Source organism: Indicator indicator, chromosome 18, assembly GCF_027791375.1.
Source record: "Indicator indicator isolate 239-I01 chromosome 18, UM_Iind_1.1, whole genome shotgun sequence".
In the NCBI taxonomy this organism is placed as follows: Eukaryota; Metazoa; Chordata; class Aves; order Piciformes; family Indicatoridae; genus Indicator; species Indicator indicator.
The window spans coordinates 7,299,792-7,320,686 of NC_072027.1; the positions used below are offsets into that span (position 1 = coordinate 7,299,792).

Below are 20,895 nucleotides of genomic sequence, written 5' to 3' on the forward strand. Positions count from 1 at the left end.
GCGGCGTGTAGGGAGCTTTCTTTGTGTGTGTCTAAGGCGGCGTGTCTGATGTCCTCTTGGGGTTCCGTGTGGCTGCGCGGTATACCTGAAGTCCTGTGGGGGTGTCTGGTGCACGCGTGCATTTGCAGCAGCACCCTGTGTCAATGTGTGTTATGTGTAAGGGGGATTGTGTAGCAGTCTGGGAACGGATGGATATGGCAGTGGTGGTAGACTTGCATGCATGGAGAGCAAAGCTTAGACTCACAGAAGACTGCTGTAACACCGACCTGCCCTCATTGTCCCGCTTTTTTTCCTCTCTAGGAGCTGTGTACGACACCATGGCACAAGCAGTTATTTCCCCAGGGCTGTTCTCTGATGATGATGCAGCCTCCCCTGTTTTTGAATCCACGGCAACAGGGTTTGGGGACAACGTGCGCAAGGACCTGCTGTCAGAATTCTCTGCCATCTCTTCAGATCTGGAGGGCTCCCAACAGGTGAGGTTGGAGCCCTTCTGTCCCAAAAAGGACAGTGGCTGCTGTGCCTCTTAGAGGCTGCCTTAGGGGTACTAAGGCATTGTGGTGCAGTGGGCAAGAGAAACCCTTCAAAAAAGGCTAAAACAAAATGCTGAATTGGAGAGAGCAGTTACTGTTAATGGCATTATGTAGTGAAGGGCACAGCTGCTAACTGCCTTTTAGCATCATGCCTTTTAACATGGTGCTTGGTCTGGGGTCTGATTTTGCCTTCAGTTCTTCAGGCAGTTGGTCTGAATCACTAGATAAAAGAAATGTTGGTGTGACTGGAAATGCCTCAGAAAGCTTCTGGTATTGCTGGGGAGTTTGGGACCATGGAAATGTCCATTAGCTACTGAGCACCAGTCAGGGTAGCTATGCGTGTGTTCTGTGCTGTGGTTTCTGCTGGTGCTCTGATGGATAGATTGCTTCTGTGGCTGCCATGTTTAAGCTGTGTGTTGCTTTTTTTTTTTTTTTCCCAGGCTGCAGCTGAACACAATAATGGAAAAATAAAGGTGTACCTGAGAGTTCGACCTCTGAAATCTACAGAGGTGGAAAAAGGAGAAGACCAGGTGAGGCACCGAATGAAGTAGTCAGAGTTGGGTGCCTGTGGGAGATGCTATTAGCTTTTGCTGTCTGTGTCATGGCCTTTTGTACGCTATTGCAGTGATGGCTTTTTTTGTGTTCTTTAGGGCTGTGTCTGCATTGAGAATTCGGAGACTCTTCTTCTAAAAGCCCCTAAGAACTCCTTTACCATGCGGAGCACAGAACGTGGAGTGGGACAAGCAGCACACAGATTCTCTTTCACCCAGGTAGGTAATTGTGACAAATGATCCATCTGGATTTTTTTTGAGCTTAAAACCAGCCTTAGAGCCTGAAAAGTCTGCTTAGTGATCCACACTGATTCCAGTGCACTGCCTGAGCTGTGTGGTCCGATACAATCCTCTCTACTTAAATTTGGTTTTGTTATTGTTTCCTTAATTTTTCTCCTTTTAAACTCACACTGACAAATTTTTCAGTAGCAAATAGCAAACTTATTTTGTTTATGAGGATCTAAATGCCCTAGAGGCTGTAGTGATATCACACGTTTCTAAATTAAAAGCAAATGAACAGCTTGTTTTTGCAGAGGGGGCTTGGACTGGAATTACTATTGGATCTGTTGCTCATGATGTGGGGCTAGTGGAGGGAACAAAGGACTACATGATATCACTTGAACAACTATCAGCAGTTAAAATATAGGAAGTATCTACATGAGGCCATTTTTTTGTGTCTTGCTTGCAGATCTTTGGACCAGAAGTGGGACAGAAATCCTTCTTTGATGAGACAATGAAGGAGGTGGTAAAGGATGTACTGAATGGGCAGAACTGGCTGGTGTACACCTATGGCATCACCAATTCAGGGAAGACTCATACCATTCAGGGTAAGGAAAGCACTAGGTCTTAGTAGCTTGTTGAGGGAATTGTCTGCTTTCACATGTGAATCTTTAGCTTACTGCTGTTCTTGCTTCAGGCAGCAACAAAGATGGGGGGATTCTGCCTCGCTCCTTAGCGGTCATCTTCAACAGTGTGGGGGATAGGCTGTATCAAGCCACAGATCTGAAGCCTTCCCTCTCCAGTGAGGTGGTCTGGCTGGACAGCAGGCAGGTGCGGCAGGAGGAGACCAAGAAACAGACCATACTGCGAGCTGGCCTGTGGGAGGTAAGTGTGAAGCTTCTCAAAGGTTTAGTAATGATAGGGAAACGATGGTGTCAGGCTACATACACACTTACGTTTTTGTTTCCTGCCAGGAAGAGCTGTTAACACCCATGAAGAGGAGCCACAGTGCTGAATCTCAGCTCCAGGCCACTACCAGTGGCAGCTTTGACAGTGGAGTTGCTGGTCTCTCTTCATCTAGCCAACTTACCAACCATTCCAACGTCAGCCAGACAGAAGGTATGTCTGGAAGCCTTTTGACTACTACCTGAGTCGTTTTCAGAGGATGGGGGAAGAAAGGATGATGGCTATTTGGATGCTCTGCTGTGGGCAAGGGAGGAAAGGTGCTGTGATCTCAGACTTTCTCTTTGAAAGATAAGGATGTCAGGACTGAAAAACTTAGTACATATGTCTTGCCAACATAAAAAAATCACCACTACATAATGACCAAGCCCTGTGAAATGAAACTACTTAGCACCACTTAATTTCAAGGGAACTGAGCAGCTGAATGCCATGTGAGGAGATAGCTGGAAAGCAGGGTGCTGAAGTGACATATTGCACTGAACACTCATGCCTAGACTTTCAAACCTAGGAGCTACTGGCTGATAAAGGTATCCAAAAGCATGGAATGACTGAGGTAACAAGGGCTAAAACTTCACTTATGCTTGGAAGAATTCACGTTTGAAGTACCCTGTACTTCTGGAGTCAGTATAAAGTATACAAAAAGTACTTACACTGAAAGGAGGATATTCTTACAGAGACTCTAGGCTTGTCTTGCTGGGGACAGTCATTAGAGTGCATACCAAGAGAGGAGGTATGTAGAATGAGCCTGGGGTAGTCTTCCTGCTGAAGAAAGATACCTCACTCTAAGGCTAAATCATTCTGGTTGCACCTGTGAAAGGCTGCAATCATGATTTTGTTACTCTTTTTTTTTCCTCCCCCCCTCTTTCCCCAGAACTGGGTCCTTGCTGGGATGACTCGGCTCGTATTTCACTTGCCAACACAGGAGATGTGCAGTTCTCAATCTGGGTCTCCTTCTTTGAGATTTACAATGAGTTAATCTATGACCTGTTAGAACCAACTCTAACTGGCCAGAACCGCAAGAAGCAGACACTGCGGCTCTGTGAAGACCAGACTGGCAACCCCTATGTGAAAGGTAGGTTTACCTGAAAGACATTTTTAGTGTGCTAGGGAGACTTGAGGACTGAGCTGGGTGGGTGGCTTACCAGTGATGTGTTGAGGAGCATGATGGCCTCTATGGCCTCTTGGAGATCTCTGGTGGCTAGATTTTGGGAATTACACATTTGCTAACGTCAACAAAATAAAAACGTGAAGTTGAGGCAGAGATAATTCAGCTTTCTGTTGGTCTCCTAACTGCCTTGCCTGCTTTTCCAGATCTGAACTGGATCAATGTCCAAGATGCTGATGAGGTCTGGAAGCTCCTGAAACTGGGCCGGAAAAACCAGACTTTTGCTAGCACCCACATGAACCAGAACTCCAGTCGCAGGTGTGAAGGGGGAGGACAGTTGTTTAGGCAGAAATACAACCCTGAGGGGCTTTTAAAGGTTGCAATTCCTTTCTAAAATATCTCCATGTTTCTTTGCAGTCACAGCGTCTTCTCCATTCGGATTCTGCACTTGCAAAAAGGTGGCAGTGATATCGTTCCAAAAATCAGCGAGTAAGTTTGATACTCTAGGATTTGGGGGTGTTTCTGTGGACTGAACTGCCCTGCTCCTTTTTCTGGATTTAGGGTGTGGGAAGTATCTTGGGAAAAGTCTTGTTGAAAGTACTTGGAAGGAGTGAATGGACCTACTTAGTCTTGACAGTGACTGAGAAGTTTGTGAGGGTTATTGCAAAGTACAACCTGAGAGAGTTCTCAGACTTTTTCAGTGAAGGTCAATTTGAGTACCCCTGCCCTTGTAGCAGGCACTGATCTGAGTGCTGCTGATAGCTGTTCATAGTATGTAGTTATCTGGAAATGGGTCATGGCAGTCCTGAGAACTGGCAAAGGATCTTTGAACTTGACAACACGGAACTCATGTTGGTGTTACCTTGTGTAACTCCTACACTTATGGTAGGCCTTTCTGTCCAGCAATTGTCCATACATCCTAAAAAAGCTTTCAAAGCCTTTATGGGGGGGACCACTAGGGAAGGTGAGAAGTATAGGTGATTGCAGGGTGTAAACCTGGATGGAACAGGACAGATCCAATAGGTCACCTGAGTTTTGCCTGCGTTTCCTTCAGGTTATCCCTGTGTGACCTTGCGGGGTCAGAGCGCTGCAAAGACCAGAAAAGTGGGGACCGAATGAAAGAAGCAAACAACATTAACACCTCCCTCCACACGCTGGGCCGCTGCATTGCTGCCCTCCGCCAGAACCAGCAGTCCAAGTGGGTACCCAGAACTCCAGAGGGAGTGTGTGGGGAGCTTGTTGCTGTCCCATGGGCTCACTCTCATCTCTTCCCACAGATTGAAGCAGACTGTGGTTCCCTTCCGTGACAGCAAGCTAACACGTGTGTTCCAGGGTTTCTTCACTGGGCGTGGGCGCTCTTGCATGATTGTCAACATTAACCAGTGTGCATCTACATATGATGAAACTCTGCATGTAGCCAAGTTCTCAGCCATTGCTAGCCAAGTAAGTATCACATGCCAGGATCACGGCACGGTCAAGATACAGCCTGCTTCTGTGGGAATGGGCCCCTTTCCAATCACAAGGCAGGGATATGCTTATAAGTCTTCCCTATGCTTCTCCAGTGGATTATTACCTTTACAGTATTTCTAGATTCTGCCAAATTGAAAGGATTGATGTGAAGTGCTGTGGTTAAAGACTATGCAACTTCCAGGCTTTCTGGACTAGTAGTGATGGCCTTTTTCCCTTCAGATTGTTCAGGTGCCTCCCACGAAGCTGGGACTTCCGTCCATACAATCAATCATCAAAGAGCACACTAGGCGAACTAGCCAGGGTCCAGAGGCAGCTCCAGCAAATGAAGAAGTGGAATCAGAAGACAGTGAGGATGAGGCAGATGTTTCCATGTATGCAAAGGAGGTGGGTTTGCAATTTGCTTTACAGCCTTTATGCACAGAGAGGCAGGAATGTGACTGTCTGCTTTGGTCTGGGAGTTGGGGCTGCAGCTTGGCACTATACCGAGAGATGACAGCGAACCTCAGAAGTACATGAGACCCAGGAAACTTGGAATCCATGTAGGAAACATTCCACAGCTGGTCTAAACCTGAAATGTGTTGAATTTGGAAACACCATCTGTGGCATTAGGGACAGTAAGAACTCTGGTGTGGAGCTATAATCCTGTCTGAGAGGCACTGGAATTAAGAACAAACCTGGCAAACCTCTTTCCATGTGACTAAAATAATCTTAAACCTAGATCACTCCAGCCTACAGATAAAGGATCCCACCTAGCTTAATTCTGTTGCACAGTGAGGGCAATGGAGTCTGTGTCCTTGCAGGACTTGTTGCGTGTAGTGGAAGCTGCACGAGAACTGCTGGTGCAAGAGAGGCAGGAGAAAGTGCAGCTGGAAATGCGCCTCCGTGACGAGATCTGCAATGAGATGCTGGAGCACATGCAGGAGAAGGAGCAATGGTGCAGGTAGAGCTTCCTTATTCACATCCCTTTATCCAGTCTGAGCTGCAGTACCAAGAACTGCCAGACCTGACATGTAGTTGCTTGATTTTTCTAGCCAGCATGTGGATGCTCAGAGGGAGCTGCTGGAGGAACTGTATGAGGATAAACTAAATAACCTGAAGGAGTCACTGACTGACTATTACCAGGAAGAGATCCAGGTTTGTTCAGGGCAATGGAAAAACATGGGGAAAGTGGCAATATGTTGAGAGGGGACTTGGGGTTCTTGAATCTGGGGATGTGACTTAATACAAACTAAAAGGAAAGGTTTTTGCTTTTTGAGGTATTTTTGGTGCTATTTTGATAGTTTAATACACAATTTTTGCTTCTGGTCTACTGCTGTCACTAGGCAGCCTGATTTTCAGCTCTTGATCTGGAGGGTAATGCACAGCCATTCTGACTCCTTATTGTTCAACATGATTCTCTTTTCCTTTTTTTCACTAGTGGCTTGCTTTGCACTCTTGAGTTCTGTGAATTTCTCTTCTCACTTAGTTGTGGTGATGGGTATAGGCCTTCCTGTATTTTTCATGCTATAGCATTTGAGTGGCATCTGGGCCTTGTTGCAGACCTCAGAGGATGTCAACTCAGAAGAAATCCCTTACCTCTAGAGGCTGTAAAAAAAGTTGTTCAGGCTCCCAGGAAATGGGTTCAATGTTGTCACTTAAAGGACATTAAAGGCTGGGTCCAGTGTGTGAAGTGTGTGATTGGGAGTCTCCCAGAAGAAAAACATCAGAAGTTTTAGAAAAGCTGTATCAAAATCTTGCTGAGTATCTGCACAAACTTGCTTTCTAAGGAGCGTGATGAGAAGATTGAGGAGCTCCAAACTGCTCTGCAGGAGGCAAAACAAAAACTGGAGAGCCTGGAGTCTAAGCAGGAGTCGTCAGGACAAGGCTTGCGTCGATCAAAGCGAGTGACTTCTTCATCTGCTCTGCAGCAGGAGCTGGCAGATACTAAAGCCAAACTGGAGCAATGTCAAACAGAGCTAAACACCAGAACAGCAGGTAAGGCAGTGATGCTGCACTGGTTCTGAACTGGCTGGGCAATCTTTGTAGAGGGTTCTAGAGATACTTTCTTCAGTAAGGGTGTATTACAGTCAAACATCCTGAAACCACTGTTCTGGGTTGTAGATGACAGGAATGATATGCTGGATGAACAGGGTTTTAGTTCACTTTCAAATGTATATGGACTTTAGAGTAGGATTATCACTGAAAGGATGAAGCCTGGAATACTTGTTCATGTCTGCACAAACTCAAAGCTTTTCTCAGCTTGCCTGTGGGCAGCTTGTTTCAAGGGAAGTCCTGACTTCAGGAAAAACATGAATGTACTGCTGCTTACTGCTTTTGTTTTTGGTGCTCCTAGAGTTGTGCAAATACCAGAAATTACTGGAGCCACCTCCCTCTGCCAAACCCATTACTGTGGATGTAGACAGGAAGCTGGAGGATGGACAGAAGGTAACTATCTCTATTATAGAAAGGAACGCTCACAGGGTGAGGTGTTTGCAGTTTAGCATTTGGACCTGTTGTTCCCAGTTTCTGTAAACGAACAGTTGATCTTCCTTGATGTGCACAGCTGTGGTATCTGAGATCCCAGTGTATCTCACTCAGATGGGATCCTCCCTCAGTACTACACCATCTGAATTACTTCAGAGTGGTTGTGTTAGCAGAGCAATGTCAAAGGTAGCTGTTGTATTCAATCTTTCTCCTACAGAATGTCAGATTGCTGCGTTCAGAACTACAGAAACTTGGGGAGTGTCTTCAGTCTGCAGAGAGGGCTTGCTGCCACAGTACTGGTGCGGGGAAACTTCGAGAAGCCCTCTGTACCTGTGATGACATTTTGGCTAGACAGGTAATGTCTGTGTTGTGGGTTGCACAGGGGGATTTAATCTGCACTTTGCTTTTATCAGCAGAATAACCTAGATTTTCATAGCTGCAAATAACTACTTGTTCTCTAGACATGTGTTGCCTATTAAAGGAGCTGTATTGCTGATTTTCTCAATGGCTAAATCAAACTGAATATTTAACTCTCCAAAACAGACCCAAATTGTTCCTGTTCAGTTAACTGACAGCGTCCCCTTAAAGCAGGAAAATTCAGAGTTCTCATCATCTTATCCAATTCTCTATCACAATTGCTATGGCAGCAGTTTGCAACAGGGTGGATTTGTCTCTTTCTAGCCTTACTGCTCCTATTTTATTACTGGATGGCTACACTCTTCACAGTAGAAGCTATTATAAATGCCTGTGTAGCACACTAGTAAGGAGTTTTGGCAAAGGCATTTTATCCTCTTCAGTTCACAGTAACCAGTGGGTTAGGTGTCTTGTCCTATCTCTATCTATTGCTTTTTCAGGACCAAACCCTGGCAGAACTGCAGAACAACATGATGCTAGTGAAACTAGACCTGCGGAAGAAAGCAGCTTGTATTGCTGAACAGTACCACACTGTGCAGAAGCTCCAGGCTCCTCCAACCTTTACCTTAAAGAAACGATTCTGTGCCAACAGGGAAAACCTACAACCTAACCAACCTCCTGGTAAAAGGCCCTTTCTGCACAACCTTCTGTCACGTTCAGCGCCTCGTCCCGCTGCTGGCAGAGGGTGGCAACTTTGTTCAGCTGCTCTATGACTTGAGGTCCCTGTCCCACTGTTACTGGAGAAAGGTGGCAAATCCAATATAATGGCATCTATTTTATTTTTTTGTGCTTGTTTATTGTTATTGTAGCTGCTTGAGAGCTTATGTAAACATTTTTTGGATATGTATGGTTATACTTTTAATCGATACCAAAGTGGACAAAATTACCTTTTGTAACTTAAACACTACACCCAGGGAGGTCTTTAAATATAAAATAAGGCAGATGATCAAAACTGTTTAACAAAAGGACAAGTCAAAAGTGAGTTCTTATCTTCAACTATGTGGGCACATAACTCAAGATCCTCCTTGAAAGGTATTTTCCCTTCCTTGAATTACAATCCTTTATTAAAGTATACACGTTCTAGTTCAGGGTTGTTCTCTCGGATCTTGGCTTGCAATTCCAGCTCCAAGCTTGTTACAGACATAGAACTAAGCAAAAGAAACAGTAAAAGGGTTACATATAACAAACACTTGAGTGTAAAATAAGATGGATGATGCACCTGGTTAAACTTCCTGGACTGTGAAGAGTTTTCAGATCTTTTTAACTTCATATGAAGGGATTATGCTTACAGACCAGGACAAATCAATCTCTGCTTACACCACAGTAAGACAAGCTCTAGAGTCAAGAAATGGCTGTTGCTACTGCCATGGGGCTAGGAATCTGCTTAGTTGCTTGAGGTTGTTGCTGGTAATAGAAACTTACCTTTCTAAAGGTATTTTTTAAAATATGTATTTGCCTATTTATCTTACTGCCTCATTCACTTGAATAAAATGTTTATCTTGACTACAGTCACCTTTCAGTAAAGGGAATTAAGTTGCCTGGTCAGTTAGAGAGCTGCAATTTCTTAAACAGTTTAGGGTCTAATCTCCCTGTGAAATGGAGAGGCCTGGTTAAAAGCAAGAGCTGTACTACACTCATTTGTTAAGTCATCTCCAAGTAGCCTAGTGCCACTTATTTACCAATATTCCCTGTGCCAGGCAGGGAAGCAGATGGTGTCAGACTGCTTTGTTGTATTCAAATAATTGCATTAGATAAGACTTAAGTATTGTTTCCTGAAAGTCAAACGCTACACTGGTTGCTCAACATTCAGCTCTGGCTTGCATAGTTTAAGCTACAGTTGGCAGCTTGTTTTAGACAACCACTAATACTATAAAAGGGACAGCTTAGTTGAAGTCGAGACCCTGCAAATTGAGTTACTTACAACCAAAGGTAATTCACCTAGGTTTTATTAGGATTCCAGCTATAATGAATATGATTTCTAAGACAGTTTTTTGTACTTAGCTATTTGTTTACCAATAAAAAGTTATCTCTGGAAAAGTACTCATCAAATTACAAATGAGCACAAATATAGTCAAGTGCTATTCTGTATCACCAGAGTGTGGCCAGGTGGAAATAAAATGGGCTTTGACCATATTTACTGAAGCCATAACCTTGCTAGGCAGGAACATACTGTTTGGACCACATTAGCCTTTTTAGGACGCATTCTAGTTATTCTTTATTATTTAGCTCAAACTCCTCAGCTTGAAAGAATATGGCTTAACTACTCTACACCTAAACCTTTTATTCACTACCACTATATAGCTGCCTCTCAAGCTGCTTGGGAGTTTGTAAAGAAATGAGGCCAATTTGACTACTTCTATGGCTGATGAGTAACATAGCTGTTAATTTTCTGATTATTCCCATGTTTATCACACATATGGGAATTAAGATTGTATGCTCTAGGAGCCAATGACCACTTATTTCTGTCTTTTTGCAGTACCTTGCATGCACCTGGAGTGCAACATTAAACTAAGAGCAGTGTAAGAAGAATACATACCTTTTTTGGGGAAACAGTGCACAACAAAGGGGTGTGGCAAACACAAGACTAGAGGAGACAAAAATGGTTTTACAATATTGAGAGTGCTAAAAGAGAATTCAAAACCTTTAGGCATGGCCTTCTAGGCAGAAAGCTATTTTCTGTGTGTACAGTGAATTAGTGTTTCATGAAGTGCTATGTAACCTTTATTTCTCACTGCATTATACCTTATGGAATCATTTACCTACTATGTAGTGCTAAATGCATCAATATCATGCTTACAAATGTCTATAAAAATTATTATCTGACATCCTCTCAGTGTTTTGCATTGGTGTACATGACAACATAAACTGCTACAGAACAGCAAATGAACCACCATTAACCAAGTGTTTCAAAAATTCATCAACCTACAGGATTAGATTCCAATTATTGTTTATGGAAGTAGCAATCAAAGTATTCTAAGCAAGATGCTACAGCCCTTTTTTTTTTTGTTACTTTTTTTTTTTTCCTCCTTCCCTCTGTCTTTCTTGGCAGCTTCTTCATTACTAACAGCATTTTTATTACGGTATTATCAGTTGCAGATATGGAAGTGAAGTAACTGCTGTAGCCTCATTAACTCCCAACTTTTTTTTTTTTCTTTAAACAGAGTGCAAATATGTGCAAACTTATGGTTGGTGCAAAGAGTGCAGATATGGAAGTGAAGTAACTGCTCTAGCCTCATTAACTCTCTCAGCTTTTTTTTTCTTTAAACAGAGTGCAAATACTGCTACATCCTCAAAAAAAAAATACCCAACACAAAACCCCTCAAACAAACAAAAAACCAACCCCCCCAAAGTATCTCTTAAAAGCACACACAACCCAAAGAAATTACTTACCAGAATCCAACTAATCCAACTTGAATGGGAGCACTCATCCAAGGGAATCTCTGTTAAAAATAAACCGCACACAATGAGTATGGCATCTTTTCTCCCCCCCCCTTTCCACCCTCCAGGAATTCTTGTATTGTAAGAGAAGACTGCAGCTAGAAGACTCTTGAACATGAAGGCAAAACAAATGCCAGCATGCCTTGAAGTTGAGCTCCACTTTGAGAGCTCAGTTCTTTTGAAAAGTAGTAAGAACGTTCCAGATGAGCTGTGTCCAGTGTTATCCTGCGTAAGTCTCCCTCAGAAACTACAATGAGTGGTTTAACTGTTTTACTTACAACCTGCTCCTGAGTACATGGGGTATTTGAGTCACACAAAGACCACTTGCTAGCAACACAGCTGAAGTCTGGAACAGTGCTGCAGGTGTGAGGTGCTGCCACACCTAAGGACACAGTGAATTTTGCCTTGGCACCCCTAAGAAGAGCTAGCTCCTCTCCAGTGGCACTGAATGGTTTTAACTTGCAACTAGGGATTTACTTTGTGAGCAACTGCAGCCACCAACCATAAGTAAAAGAGATGTCAAGAAAAAACATAAGTCTATCTTAACCCTTCTGTCTTATGATTTGCTTTGTTATGTAGGAGCTTGCCCCTGTAGCATAGTCTGGTACACTGCAGTTCTGCAAGAATTCACCTTTTATTAAAGGAAGTAAGGGTGGAAGAATGGGGGAAACAAAGCTGAGAAAGCAACACATAACCCACGGATGCATTTTTAGCACACTCTTCCTTACTGTAGCTTTTGCAGAGCTTGAATACATGCCAAGAAATATGACCATTTTCTTGTAGGCATGCAAATGATTTAGGAATCCATTCTGCCCCATGTTAGAATTTTAGTTGAAATTCATTACTACTGAAATAAAACCAGACTTATTAAACAACACAGCTGCAATAGGCTGCTGTTGCTACAATAAAATCAGTGTCTCCAGTAAGTAGGACATACACAACTGCTAGGATAACAGGAAGTTGGTTTTAAACCAAAACAGCTCATGAGTTAAAAATCACACATTACAGTAGATGATATTTTCAACAAAGATGACATTTTTTTCTGCAAAGTAAGTCACGATGTAGAAGTTAGAGGGGAAACTGGTGAATGAAAGATGGGCATTATTTGAGAGTGGAAATAGGAAAAAGACATTTAGAAAGCTTGGTAAGACAAATTTTGATGCTAAGAAAGTTCAGAGCAGTGTAAGAGGTGCACAAAACAAGCCTGTGTGGATTGAACTTTCTTTAGAGCCTGAGGGAGAAGAAATAATGTAGGAGATTGTTTGTTTTTTTTTTTTTTTCCTGAAGTCAATCTGTAATCCAGATATGATTACAGGGAGTACTGTGCAATTCAGCAACAACCTGCAACAACAGATAACAAATGGAAAAAGACAGTGACAGCAAGAAAGGTAAAGTGAACGCAGCAGTGTTCTGCTGTTCTGGCATGCCACTGAACACACCTTCATTTGACTCTCAATTGAGATAAATTCACTCAAAATGCTTCACATTTGATACATTGGGAGAGACGAGAGATGGCGTGACTGACAATGGGAGGAAAGTAAGACTGGCATTGGTATTTGGGAACCCAAGTCGAACTCTCTGCTGCAAATGACTTCAGCTTCTGAGGAAAATTAAGGGAGAGGGATGCTGCACATTGCAATGTGAGCTGGGGACCTGAGATTTATTACAGAAAAGCCCTAAATGTGATTTTATAACTGAAAAATCTTTGAGAGTTTCATAAAAGTAATCTATAGTTTCAGAGTTGGTCACTAATCTTGGAGAGACAAGTGCCTGCAAGTACAGTAAATATAAACAACATCTATTTCATGTCATGGAACATTTTTTGCCAAGGTACTTGATCAGAGTTACAGCCTTTATTTTTCCAGAATGTTACTGGGCTGTACTAGCCAAGAAAGTTGGTGAAGTAAAACTCTTTAACACTGGGAGGTCAATACTAGTGTTGCCTAAGGAACAATGTGAAACAATAAAGCAAATCTCAAATGCAGGCTGTACATTCCTACAAAGAGATAAAGGGAAGCAGAAGACAGCAGAATAATTTACTGTGTTAGAGAACTATCATTTAACTCCGGAAGAAGGCAGTTCCCAATGAATTAGGATTTAATTTCCAGATGTCTCTATGGCATCTTTAGTGGTTAGTGCAAACAGAGAAAATGGAGAAATGGTAATTAAGCAAACAAAAGCCATAAGGAGAATCAGCTTTTTTTCTAACTGCTTCTTTTCATTGTTGGATGTTGAAATCTGTCAGCTTTCCCAGGCTAGCTATGCCTGCTTTCAAAAGTAAGAACAAATGAAATGACAGGTAAACTAGGAACGCATGGAGGTCTCCAAGGCATAAGACATTCAAAAACAATGCTTAAAAAAAAAGGTGTCTCTGTTTCAGTTTTGTAACAGTTTTGAATAGATGTTTTAGTTGCAGAGTAAGAGATCCCAAGGAGCTTGTTTTGAAGACATATGAGGAAATTTCTGGAATCAGCTTGAATGTTAATACAGTATGCAGAACAGAAGAGAAACAGTAGTTGAAGCTGCAAGAGCAGTAATATAAATTGACACTAAAGTGTTGATTGGAATTTTCAGAAGTTTCTGTGGAAAGCTCCAATTTCTTTCCTTAGGATAAATGTTACCTGTGGCTACAATAAAAATATAAACACTGTGCCTCAGAACAAAGTTGTTTATGGATCCTCCTGCTGCAGCAGACAACATAACTAATCAAGAACTACTATGCCACATAATTGCATAAAAGGCAGACAAAAAAACCCAAACACACATAAAGTATTTTTTCAAGTCAAGAAATAAATTCTTTTGAAGCAGAAAGTATATGCCTGTGGTATAAAAACATTCTTGTCATTTCTAGCAATAACTTTTGAAAATACTGTTAATTCATACTCATGTTAACATCAAAGTGTCCTCATGCAAAGCAACTTGTTTCAAACATCAGAGGATGACAGCCTGCTGTCACTGAGAGCAGCATTTATTTCCCTGTCTCATTGCAGAACATCATTCTGTTTTCATCATTATTTCACAACCATTTGCCTACATTCTGGCCTTGTGCATTGCTTAATAGGCTTTGGCAAGCATACAAGAGTTATTTTCCAGAGTGATGGTGTGCAAAGCAAAGGCTGAGGACAACGAGTTAGTAAAGCATTGTGTGGATGGTGTTGGGAGTACTTGCAAATGGGATGGTGCTTCTGAAACCTCAAAAGGACATGCAGAAGCTGCTTGTTAAAAATGCAGCTCATTCCTTGATGGTTTTAATACTAATCTCTACCAAGTGTTACCACTGACTAGTGGTAGAGCAGTGTTTGACCTGAACTCACAGTCTCTGAGGCTGCGGGGGAGGAACAGGTGAGCATAAACGGTCATGAGGGTACCAAAGACCACTGAGTAGTCACTGAAGAAATCGTTCATTTTTGCTGATCTGAAAAATTCACAACACCCTTATATTGATTACACCACACAAAACCAATAGATATTTCTCTCCTGCAAATTGCTGCAACTTCTTCATAAATGTCCTGTCTTTGCCAACTGACTGGACAGCATGGGTAATACATTCTCAAGAACATAACAGTATCCCAAGCTGGCCAAAATTACTGTGCAAACAGCCTATGGGTCAAAAGACCACACCACTAAGAATCAGCCAGATCAGTAGAAGACTCTTTATACTGCAGATTGGGCTCTTTACACTGTAGACTGTGTTTGGATGCACTGCAGTCTCACTTCTTTCAGGAGACAGAAGCAGCACACACAGACTTTCATTCTAGAACTCAAATGCCACATTCCTGGTTTTACTTCCTGAGCAATACTGTTGTCTGTTAACAAGGGGGAAGAGAAGCAACGCACTGCAGGAGAAAAAGTTTCTAAAGTTGGGTGACACTTGAGACCTCTTCCCAGTGCCTCATTTATATTAAAAAGTGCTTTCAAATCATGTATGTAAGTTGGTAATGTATCTCTGCACAAGTAAAAGGAAGGGTAGAAATCATAAAATATAGAACTTGGATATTTTTAGAAAGCTTTATCTTAGACAAAGGAAACTAGGAAGCTTTCCATGCTTGTCCTCCCAGTAGTCACCAACCAAACCACTTTTCCAAGGGAGGGTCTGGAGACTCGGACCACATTTTCCTTTCCTTTTTCTAAGAAGCAGGAGACAGATTCTCATAGGCTACTGTTCCCAGCTTGGCCTGGAGTTACACACTAAGTAAATCAGTGATATCAGCTGGTGAAGATGAAACTCCCTTTGCTTGTTAAGAATTGCAGAGTTCTTCATCTGAATATTATTTAATTGGTGCAATTATTGCTCTTTATCCTCTAGTTTATTTATTTACTAAGTGCTTGAATTCACACATTAGCATAAACTGAATATAGAAAATAAGGAATCTCTGATGAAATGTGCCCATTCTATGTCCAGCCTGCACTTGCTCATCCAGCAAATTTTAAAGGACAATGTTCAAAAGAGATTTTTTACCATCACTGTTGTTTCCAAAGTCAAATTGCTACTACAGCAGCTAAGCAAATCCTCCTTATTTCTACCTTGAGAAAAAAAGCATTATTAAAATTTTCAGTATTTTTTCTAATAAACTTTATTACAAGACTGACCACAAGGATGATTTATTTCCTAGGAGGAACTCTGCATTTTAAGAACAATTATAAAAATAACAAAAACGTGCAGATTTTCTTAATGTTGTTTTACACTGTGCTAAAAAGAGCCAAGCTATCTCTGAGAAAGTTAAAAAGAAAGTAACAGCTGTAAACCAAGCTCTACGGTGACGTCCTGTCACAGTGTTGGGGAGGCAAATATGAAAACTCAGAAAGCATTTTAAACCAATGAAAATATTAACTTAGGATCTGAGATACAGACACACAGATCATCTAAGACTAACCTTTAAAAAGGCTCTCTTTTCCAATGTATTCATTATGAAGGGAGGAATTGCTGCAAATGAGAAAGAAAAAAAGACAAACTCAAAAAAACCTTGGAGAAAGAGTAATTTAGGTTTTTTTTCCTTTTAAAATGATCTAGTAGCATAACATAATTTTCACAGCCTTTTGTTAGTAACTGAGCTTTCATTTCACATTGCCAATTCAAGCTACTGGATTGGTATTTAGAGAGCTAATTTCTTCCAATGAGCAAAACTTCTAATTTCACACATAACTAAAGCTGTGAGCTGAGCTCAGTAACTTGGCACTGGTCAAAGCACCAGTTCTTCACTAAACCAATTCCAGCCAAGCAGAATTTGCTACAATTCCTTTGCTATCTGTAACTTTTCTGCAAAAGCATCCCAGGAGCTTTTCAGCTGCACTTCAGCATAACACACTGTAGATGTTTTCACACTAAGAAATGTACATTTCTCTGAGGAACTTAACAGCAATGTAAATACTGCTTGCAAAACTGTAAGATAATCAGGACCCTACCATGACTTCAATTATTCTTACCCATGCCAGGAGAAGCCATAAGAATCCTTGATATAACCACCTGGGTAATTGCCTGCTGAGCTGCTTTTGTTGATTCACCCAATCTGTTTCCATTCTCATCTGTGACTGGGATTCCAAACTTGAGTTCCCTGTTGAATAAGGAGTAAAAACAAAGCAGTGACTTAAATGCATTTATTCACCATTTCTTTTTCTCCTCTGAAGTAACTAAGTTTTGAAGGACCAGTAGTTGGTTTCTGAGATCTAAGACTGAAGAACACTATAGATGGTTTCTGAAGAGAATGAGAATGATCTATTTTATACCTGTCACAATCAATCAATCAAAACAAGATCATGGATGAGGTTTTCGCAAGCCTCTGGAACAAGTTAAGATACATTCTGTGCTTTATTTAGTAGCTTACCGATTTAAAAACTCAACAACACCCTTCTAGAATGAGTGATCTTTACTCTTTTTCCTACCTTTGTCTCATTAGTGGAATATTAATGCAATTAGCAGCAGCAACGGCAGCAAAAGGAACAAACCGTCCTATGAGAGGTGAGACATGCTGTAAAACATACAGAGAGGAAAAAATAAAAACAAAAGAAAAGAAAAATGATTACATAATAGTTTTCCTTCCCAAAGCTCATATTAAAGCATTTCATGTGCTAGTGATAGACCAGACCTATTTCCTTTAAATTAGAATTCTGTGAGAATTGAATTCTCACTGGTGTGGTCTTTTGTAAAAGATCCTTTTTCTTGTGGTATGCACTTTAAAGAATTTGAGTTTTCTGCACTGAAGAGTGGCACCTCCTTGGAAGTTCTAGCTAGTCTACAGTAGGCATCCATGTTTGCAGAACACCTTAAAAATACACCTCTGCAGCTTATGAGATAATTACTCCACATTGTTGTAATTATTTATCTGCTCTGATTAACTTTCAAATGTTATTTGATACTTTTACACGTAAAAAAGAAACTGAAAGCCAGGCACCTTATTAGGCTACAGTTTGTTTTATTAAAGCACATGGCTATTTGACATACATGTAAGGAGGACAGGCTGTTTGAAATACAGAAGTAAGGTTGGGATCTAGAGAAGGGAGCTGCCAAAGACCATTACAGCTCAATATTGTGAACTGTGCACAATGTGACACAGATACCCTGGAGGAGAAATGAGCCATTAGCACCTCAAGTCTAGTTAAAAGTGAGAAAAAATATCAGCAATACCTTTGTCAGTGCGTTAAGTCCTAAAGCTGTTGCTACAGCACCTGTGGTAGCAGAAGCATAGGCAGTTCCCAGCTGGCTAAAACAAAAATAGAAACATTTGCACATAGTCGACAACTACATTTATGTCACTTTTAAAAATAATTACATTTTACACAGGTGGTTATGCCCCTCCTCAAGCTAAGAAGTAGACCTTTCTGTGATACTGCAATAAGATGTGGATGGAAGATTAAGATGGGATACTTTAAAGACTTCTCCTTCACCAGCAGTAAACCGATAAGGAACTTTCAAAAGTGGTTGACTAAGCAACGCAGCACAGACTCCTATTAAATTCCTATTATGATCAAGGTGCTGGGGCTTAGCTTATCTTTAATGGCAGAAACAGAGTTCTTGCTTCCATCAGTCTCAGAATTCTCATCTGCACCTATCAAATTAATAATAAGCATGGGCAAAAAATCCCTCTATCACCCAACCTTTACAGCCTAACCATGTTCCAGTACATCAGAGAACAACTTATAAACACATCAGAAGTAACATGGTCCAGCGTCTGACCTGACAGTAATTGGGGCATCACCGCTCCTGTTTGTGTAATTCACTATGGCATTGAAGGACTGGTTAATCCACTGCCAGAAAACCACTGCTGGTGTCGTTCTTGAAAAGACAAATTATGATTATGATTATTATTGTTAATGCCACAGCTCAATTAACAGCACAGAAAAATGATGGCAAACCAAGGAAAAGCAGTGTGAGCAGTAATGGTGCAGAGGTTCTTGTTTATCTGAATGCAACGATACAGCCAGTGTCTTGATAATGAAAGTACTACTACTAAGAACAGAATTTAAAAGCACTGCAATTAAATAGCAAGGTGTGAATGAAAGGGGAAAATAAGGTTCAGGAGACTTGGAAGTGTATTCTTATTCCCTCTTGTTTCCATTATCTGAATGGGATGCTTAACAGTGATAAACTAGGTGGATTTTTTTTTTCCATCACTGCTGCTGTTCTTCTTCCTTTCTTCCTGTGCATGTGCAAGTCTTTTCCTGACTCATCTTTTCTGTCTCCTTGCTACTGGTGTGTAGATGATGTTGGGCCTGCTATAAAAATTTAGCTGTGACTCCTGTTGCCTTACTGCACATCCAAGAGCCCTCATAGGTATAATGAGGAATTCACTCCTAGTGGCCAGCAACAACCAGGGCATGTGCAGCAGGATAGAGGCTACACTGAATCATCCAAGGATTCTACACTATCCTGTTTGCACTACTGAGGGTTGGGTCCAAAGAAACCAACGACTTTTGGGCTAATAAATCACCCGGTTTTGAATCTCAGTGATTACGAATAAGGCAAAGAAAATTTATATAGCTGCTGTAGAACATACATAGAAGAATAAGCAGTTAACAGGAAGCAGGGCTTGTGAATGGGCAGCTGTACTGAGGGTTTTTATTCATACTCTTGATTGCTTTTTAAAACACATATATATGCACTATCCAAACCAGCTGTGCCTTTCTGGGGTAGGACTCAAGAGTCTGTAAAACTTCATCATCAAAACCACTGTTGTAATTTCCTCTGAACCTCTCATCAGTTCTTGCTCACAAAGCATCGTGGCACAAAAATATTTCTAGACATGAAATCTACTAACAGATGATTCTGGGGGTTGCTGCAGATTTCACTGTACTCATGATTCAAGAACTACTGAGGAAAGAGAAGGATCAAATAGGATCTGGAGAAACTCGATGACTGATGAACCAAAGCAGATTGGGTACTCACTCGGTGACAGAAAATCCTACATGCCAGATCTCTAAGGTAAGAAATTCCCAGGTATCTTCTCCTCTTTGTCCTCCACACAACTCTCCTACATGGATGGGATTTTGGAAGGTTCAGCTTTCCCAATTTGCGGAAAAGTGGGTTGGTGAGGGAGAGGGACTAAGGGCTTATCTCACAACTACTTCTAGTGGAAACCATTGATTGTTGGGAGGGAATGCAGGGGGAGAAGAGAACAGGAAGCAAAGTTTACATTTAAAAATATCATTACAAATCTTCTAAAATGTTCTTTTGACAATAACCATGATTTTCAGTTACCTAATTTGTATGCAATGTTTTTATGTGCCTTATTGCCATCACTTACCTATAAAAGGTCATCATACAACCTGTGATAGTCATGTTCATGGGTACCTGAGCTGACATTCGGCCAATCAAGACCATCTTTTCACCAGTGTCTGGGTGGAAGGCTGAATCATAGATATATTTTGCTCTCCACAAGTCATCTGCTGTCAAGCCAGGTGGCACAATACCTTGTCTTGGAAATATTTGAAAAACAAAACAGCAAAAAGCACAACTGTTATAAAATGCTGCACCATCCAGTGACAAATGAGACATTAATGGATTTTGGGATGTTCATACTAAGTCAATCTATTCTCATAGTTAGCTTGTAGATGTTCAGCTTTTAAATGGGCTGATGAAATAAAAAGATCTAAACCCCCAGCAGTGGTTATGTTGGCTGAGTCAACATACCCTGCACCAAATTTTTCTTTACTCAAACCTGTATTGGATTTTAGAGCTAAAATTTACTTTGCAAGTAAACCATATAAGCGGAAGTTTTAGGCTCTGTTGTCATACCAACTCCTTCAGAATTAGGCACTTCTGTATTTCAGAACACCTAATAAGGGTTGTCCGATGACATCATTTCCCCATTCATTAGCAAGTTTGTTTTAAAAAAATAAATGTTTCAAGCAAGAATAAAGAAGAAAGAGCAGTGAAATGAATACAGTGTTTTAAATATTTCCTTTTAAATATATACCCATGGACCACTGACGTGGGCTTTTCTTGGGCCAGCAGTAGAGGTCATACCTGTAATCATGTACAATTTTTCTTGCGTTTTCTAGCTGGGCATCAGATAACAAAATATTCCGGGGGTCTGTTACAGTAAAGAAGTGATTGGCTCGTCCAACAAAAGTGCTTTGATCCCATCGGGGCTCCTTGATATTAATATTTAATGGTATATCTGCTGACATCTTCAAAAGCTCTGTGAAGAAAACATGAGCATTTGCAAATCAGAATTACACTTACTTCATAATGTATCTACAACCTGCAAGATGACAAGTAGTTATGCTTAAGAGTGGAAAAAAAAAA

General features: G+C 41.2%; 2 protein-coding genes across 2 annotated transcripts; one reads left to right on the top strand and one right to left on the bottom strand.

Moving 5' to 3' along the window:
• Positions 1-317: 317 nt before the first annotated feature.
• Positions 318-8,428, top strand: KIF20A (kinesin family member 20A). The gene is made up of 18 exons (XM_054389222.1): positions 318-473; positions 971-1,060; positions 1,181-1,300; positions 1,770-1,908; positions 1,998-2,185; positions 2,275-2,419; positions 3,135-3,335; positions 3,575-3,686; positions 3,786-3,857; positions 4,423-4,566; positions 4,646-4,811; positions 5,058-5,222; positions 5,639-5,778; positions 5,870-5,972; positions 6,605-6,812; positions 7,171-7,262; positions 7,519-7,656; positions 8,156-8,428. The coding sequence occupies exons 1-18, from the start codon at positions 318-320 to the stop codon at positions 8,426-8,428; spliced, it is 2,652 nt and encodes an 883-aa protein (XP_054245197.1).
• A 338-nt stretch (positions 8,429-8,766) lies between these two features.
• On the bottom strand, positions 8,767-20,777 carry SFXN1 (sideroflexin 1). Its single transcript, XM_054389042.1, has 10 exons — positions 20,614-20,777; positions 19,892-20,062; positions 18,325-18,423; positions 17,776-17,851; positions 17,034-17,119; positions 16,578-16,705; positions 16,028-16,077; positions 11,106-11,155; positions 10,252-10,299; positions 8,767-8,863 (listed from the first exon to the last, which is right to left on the bottom strand). The coding sequence occupies exons 1-10, from the start codon at positions 20,775-20,777 to the stop codon at positions 8,767-8,769; spliced, it is 969 nt and encodes a 322-aa protein (XP_054245017.1).
• Positions 20,778-20,895: the final 118 nt, after the last annotated feature.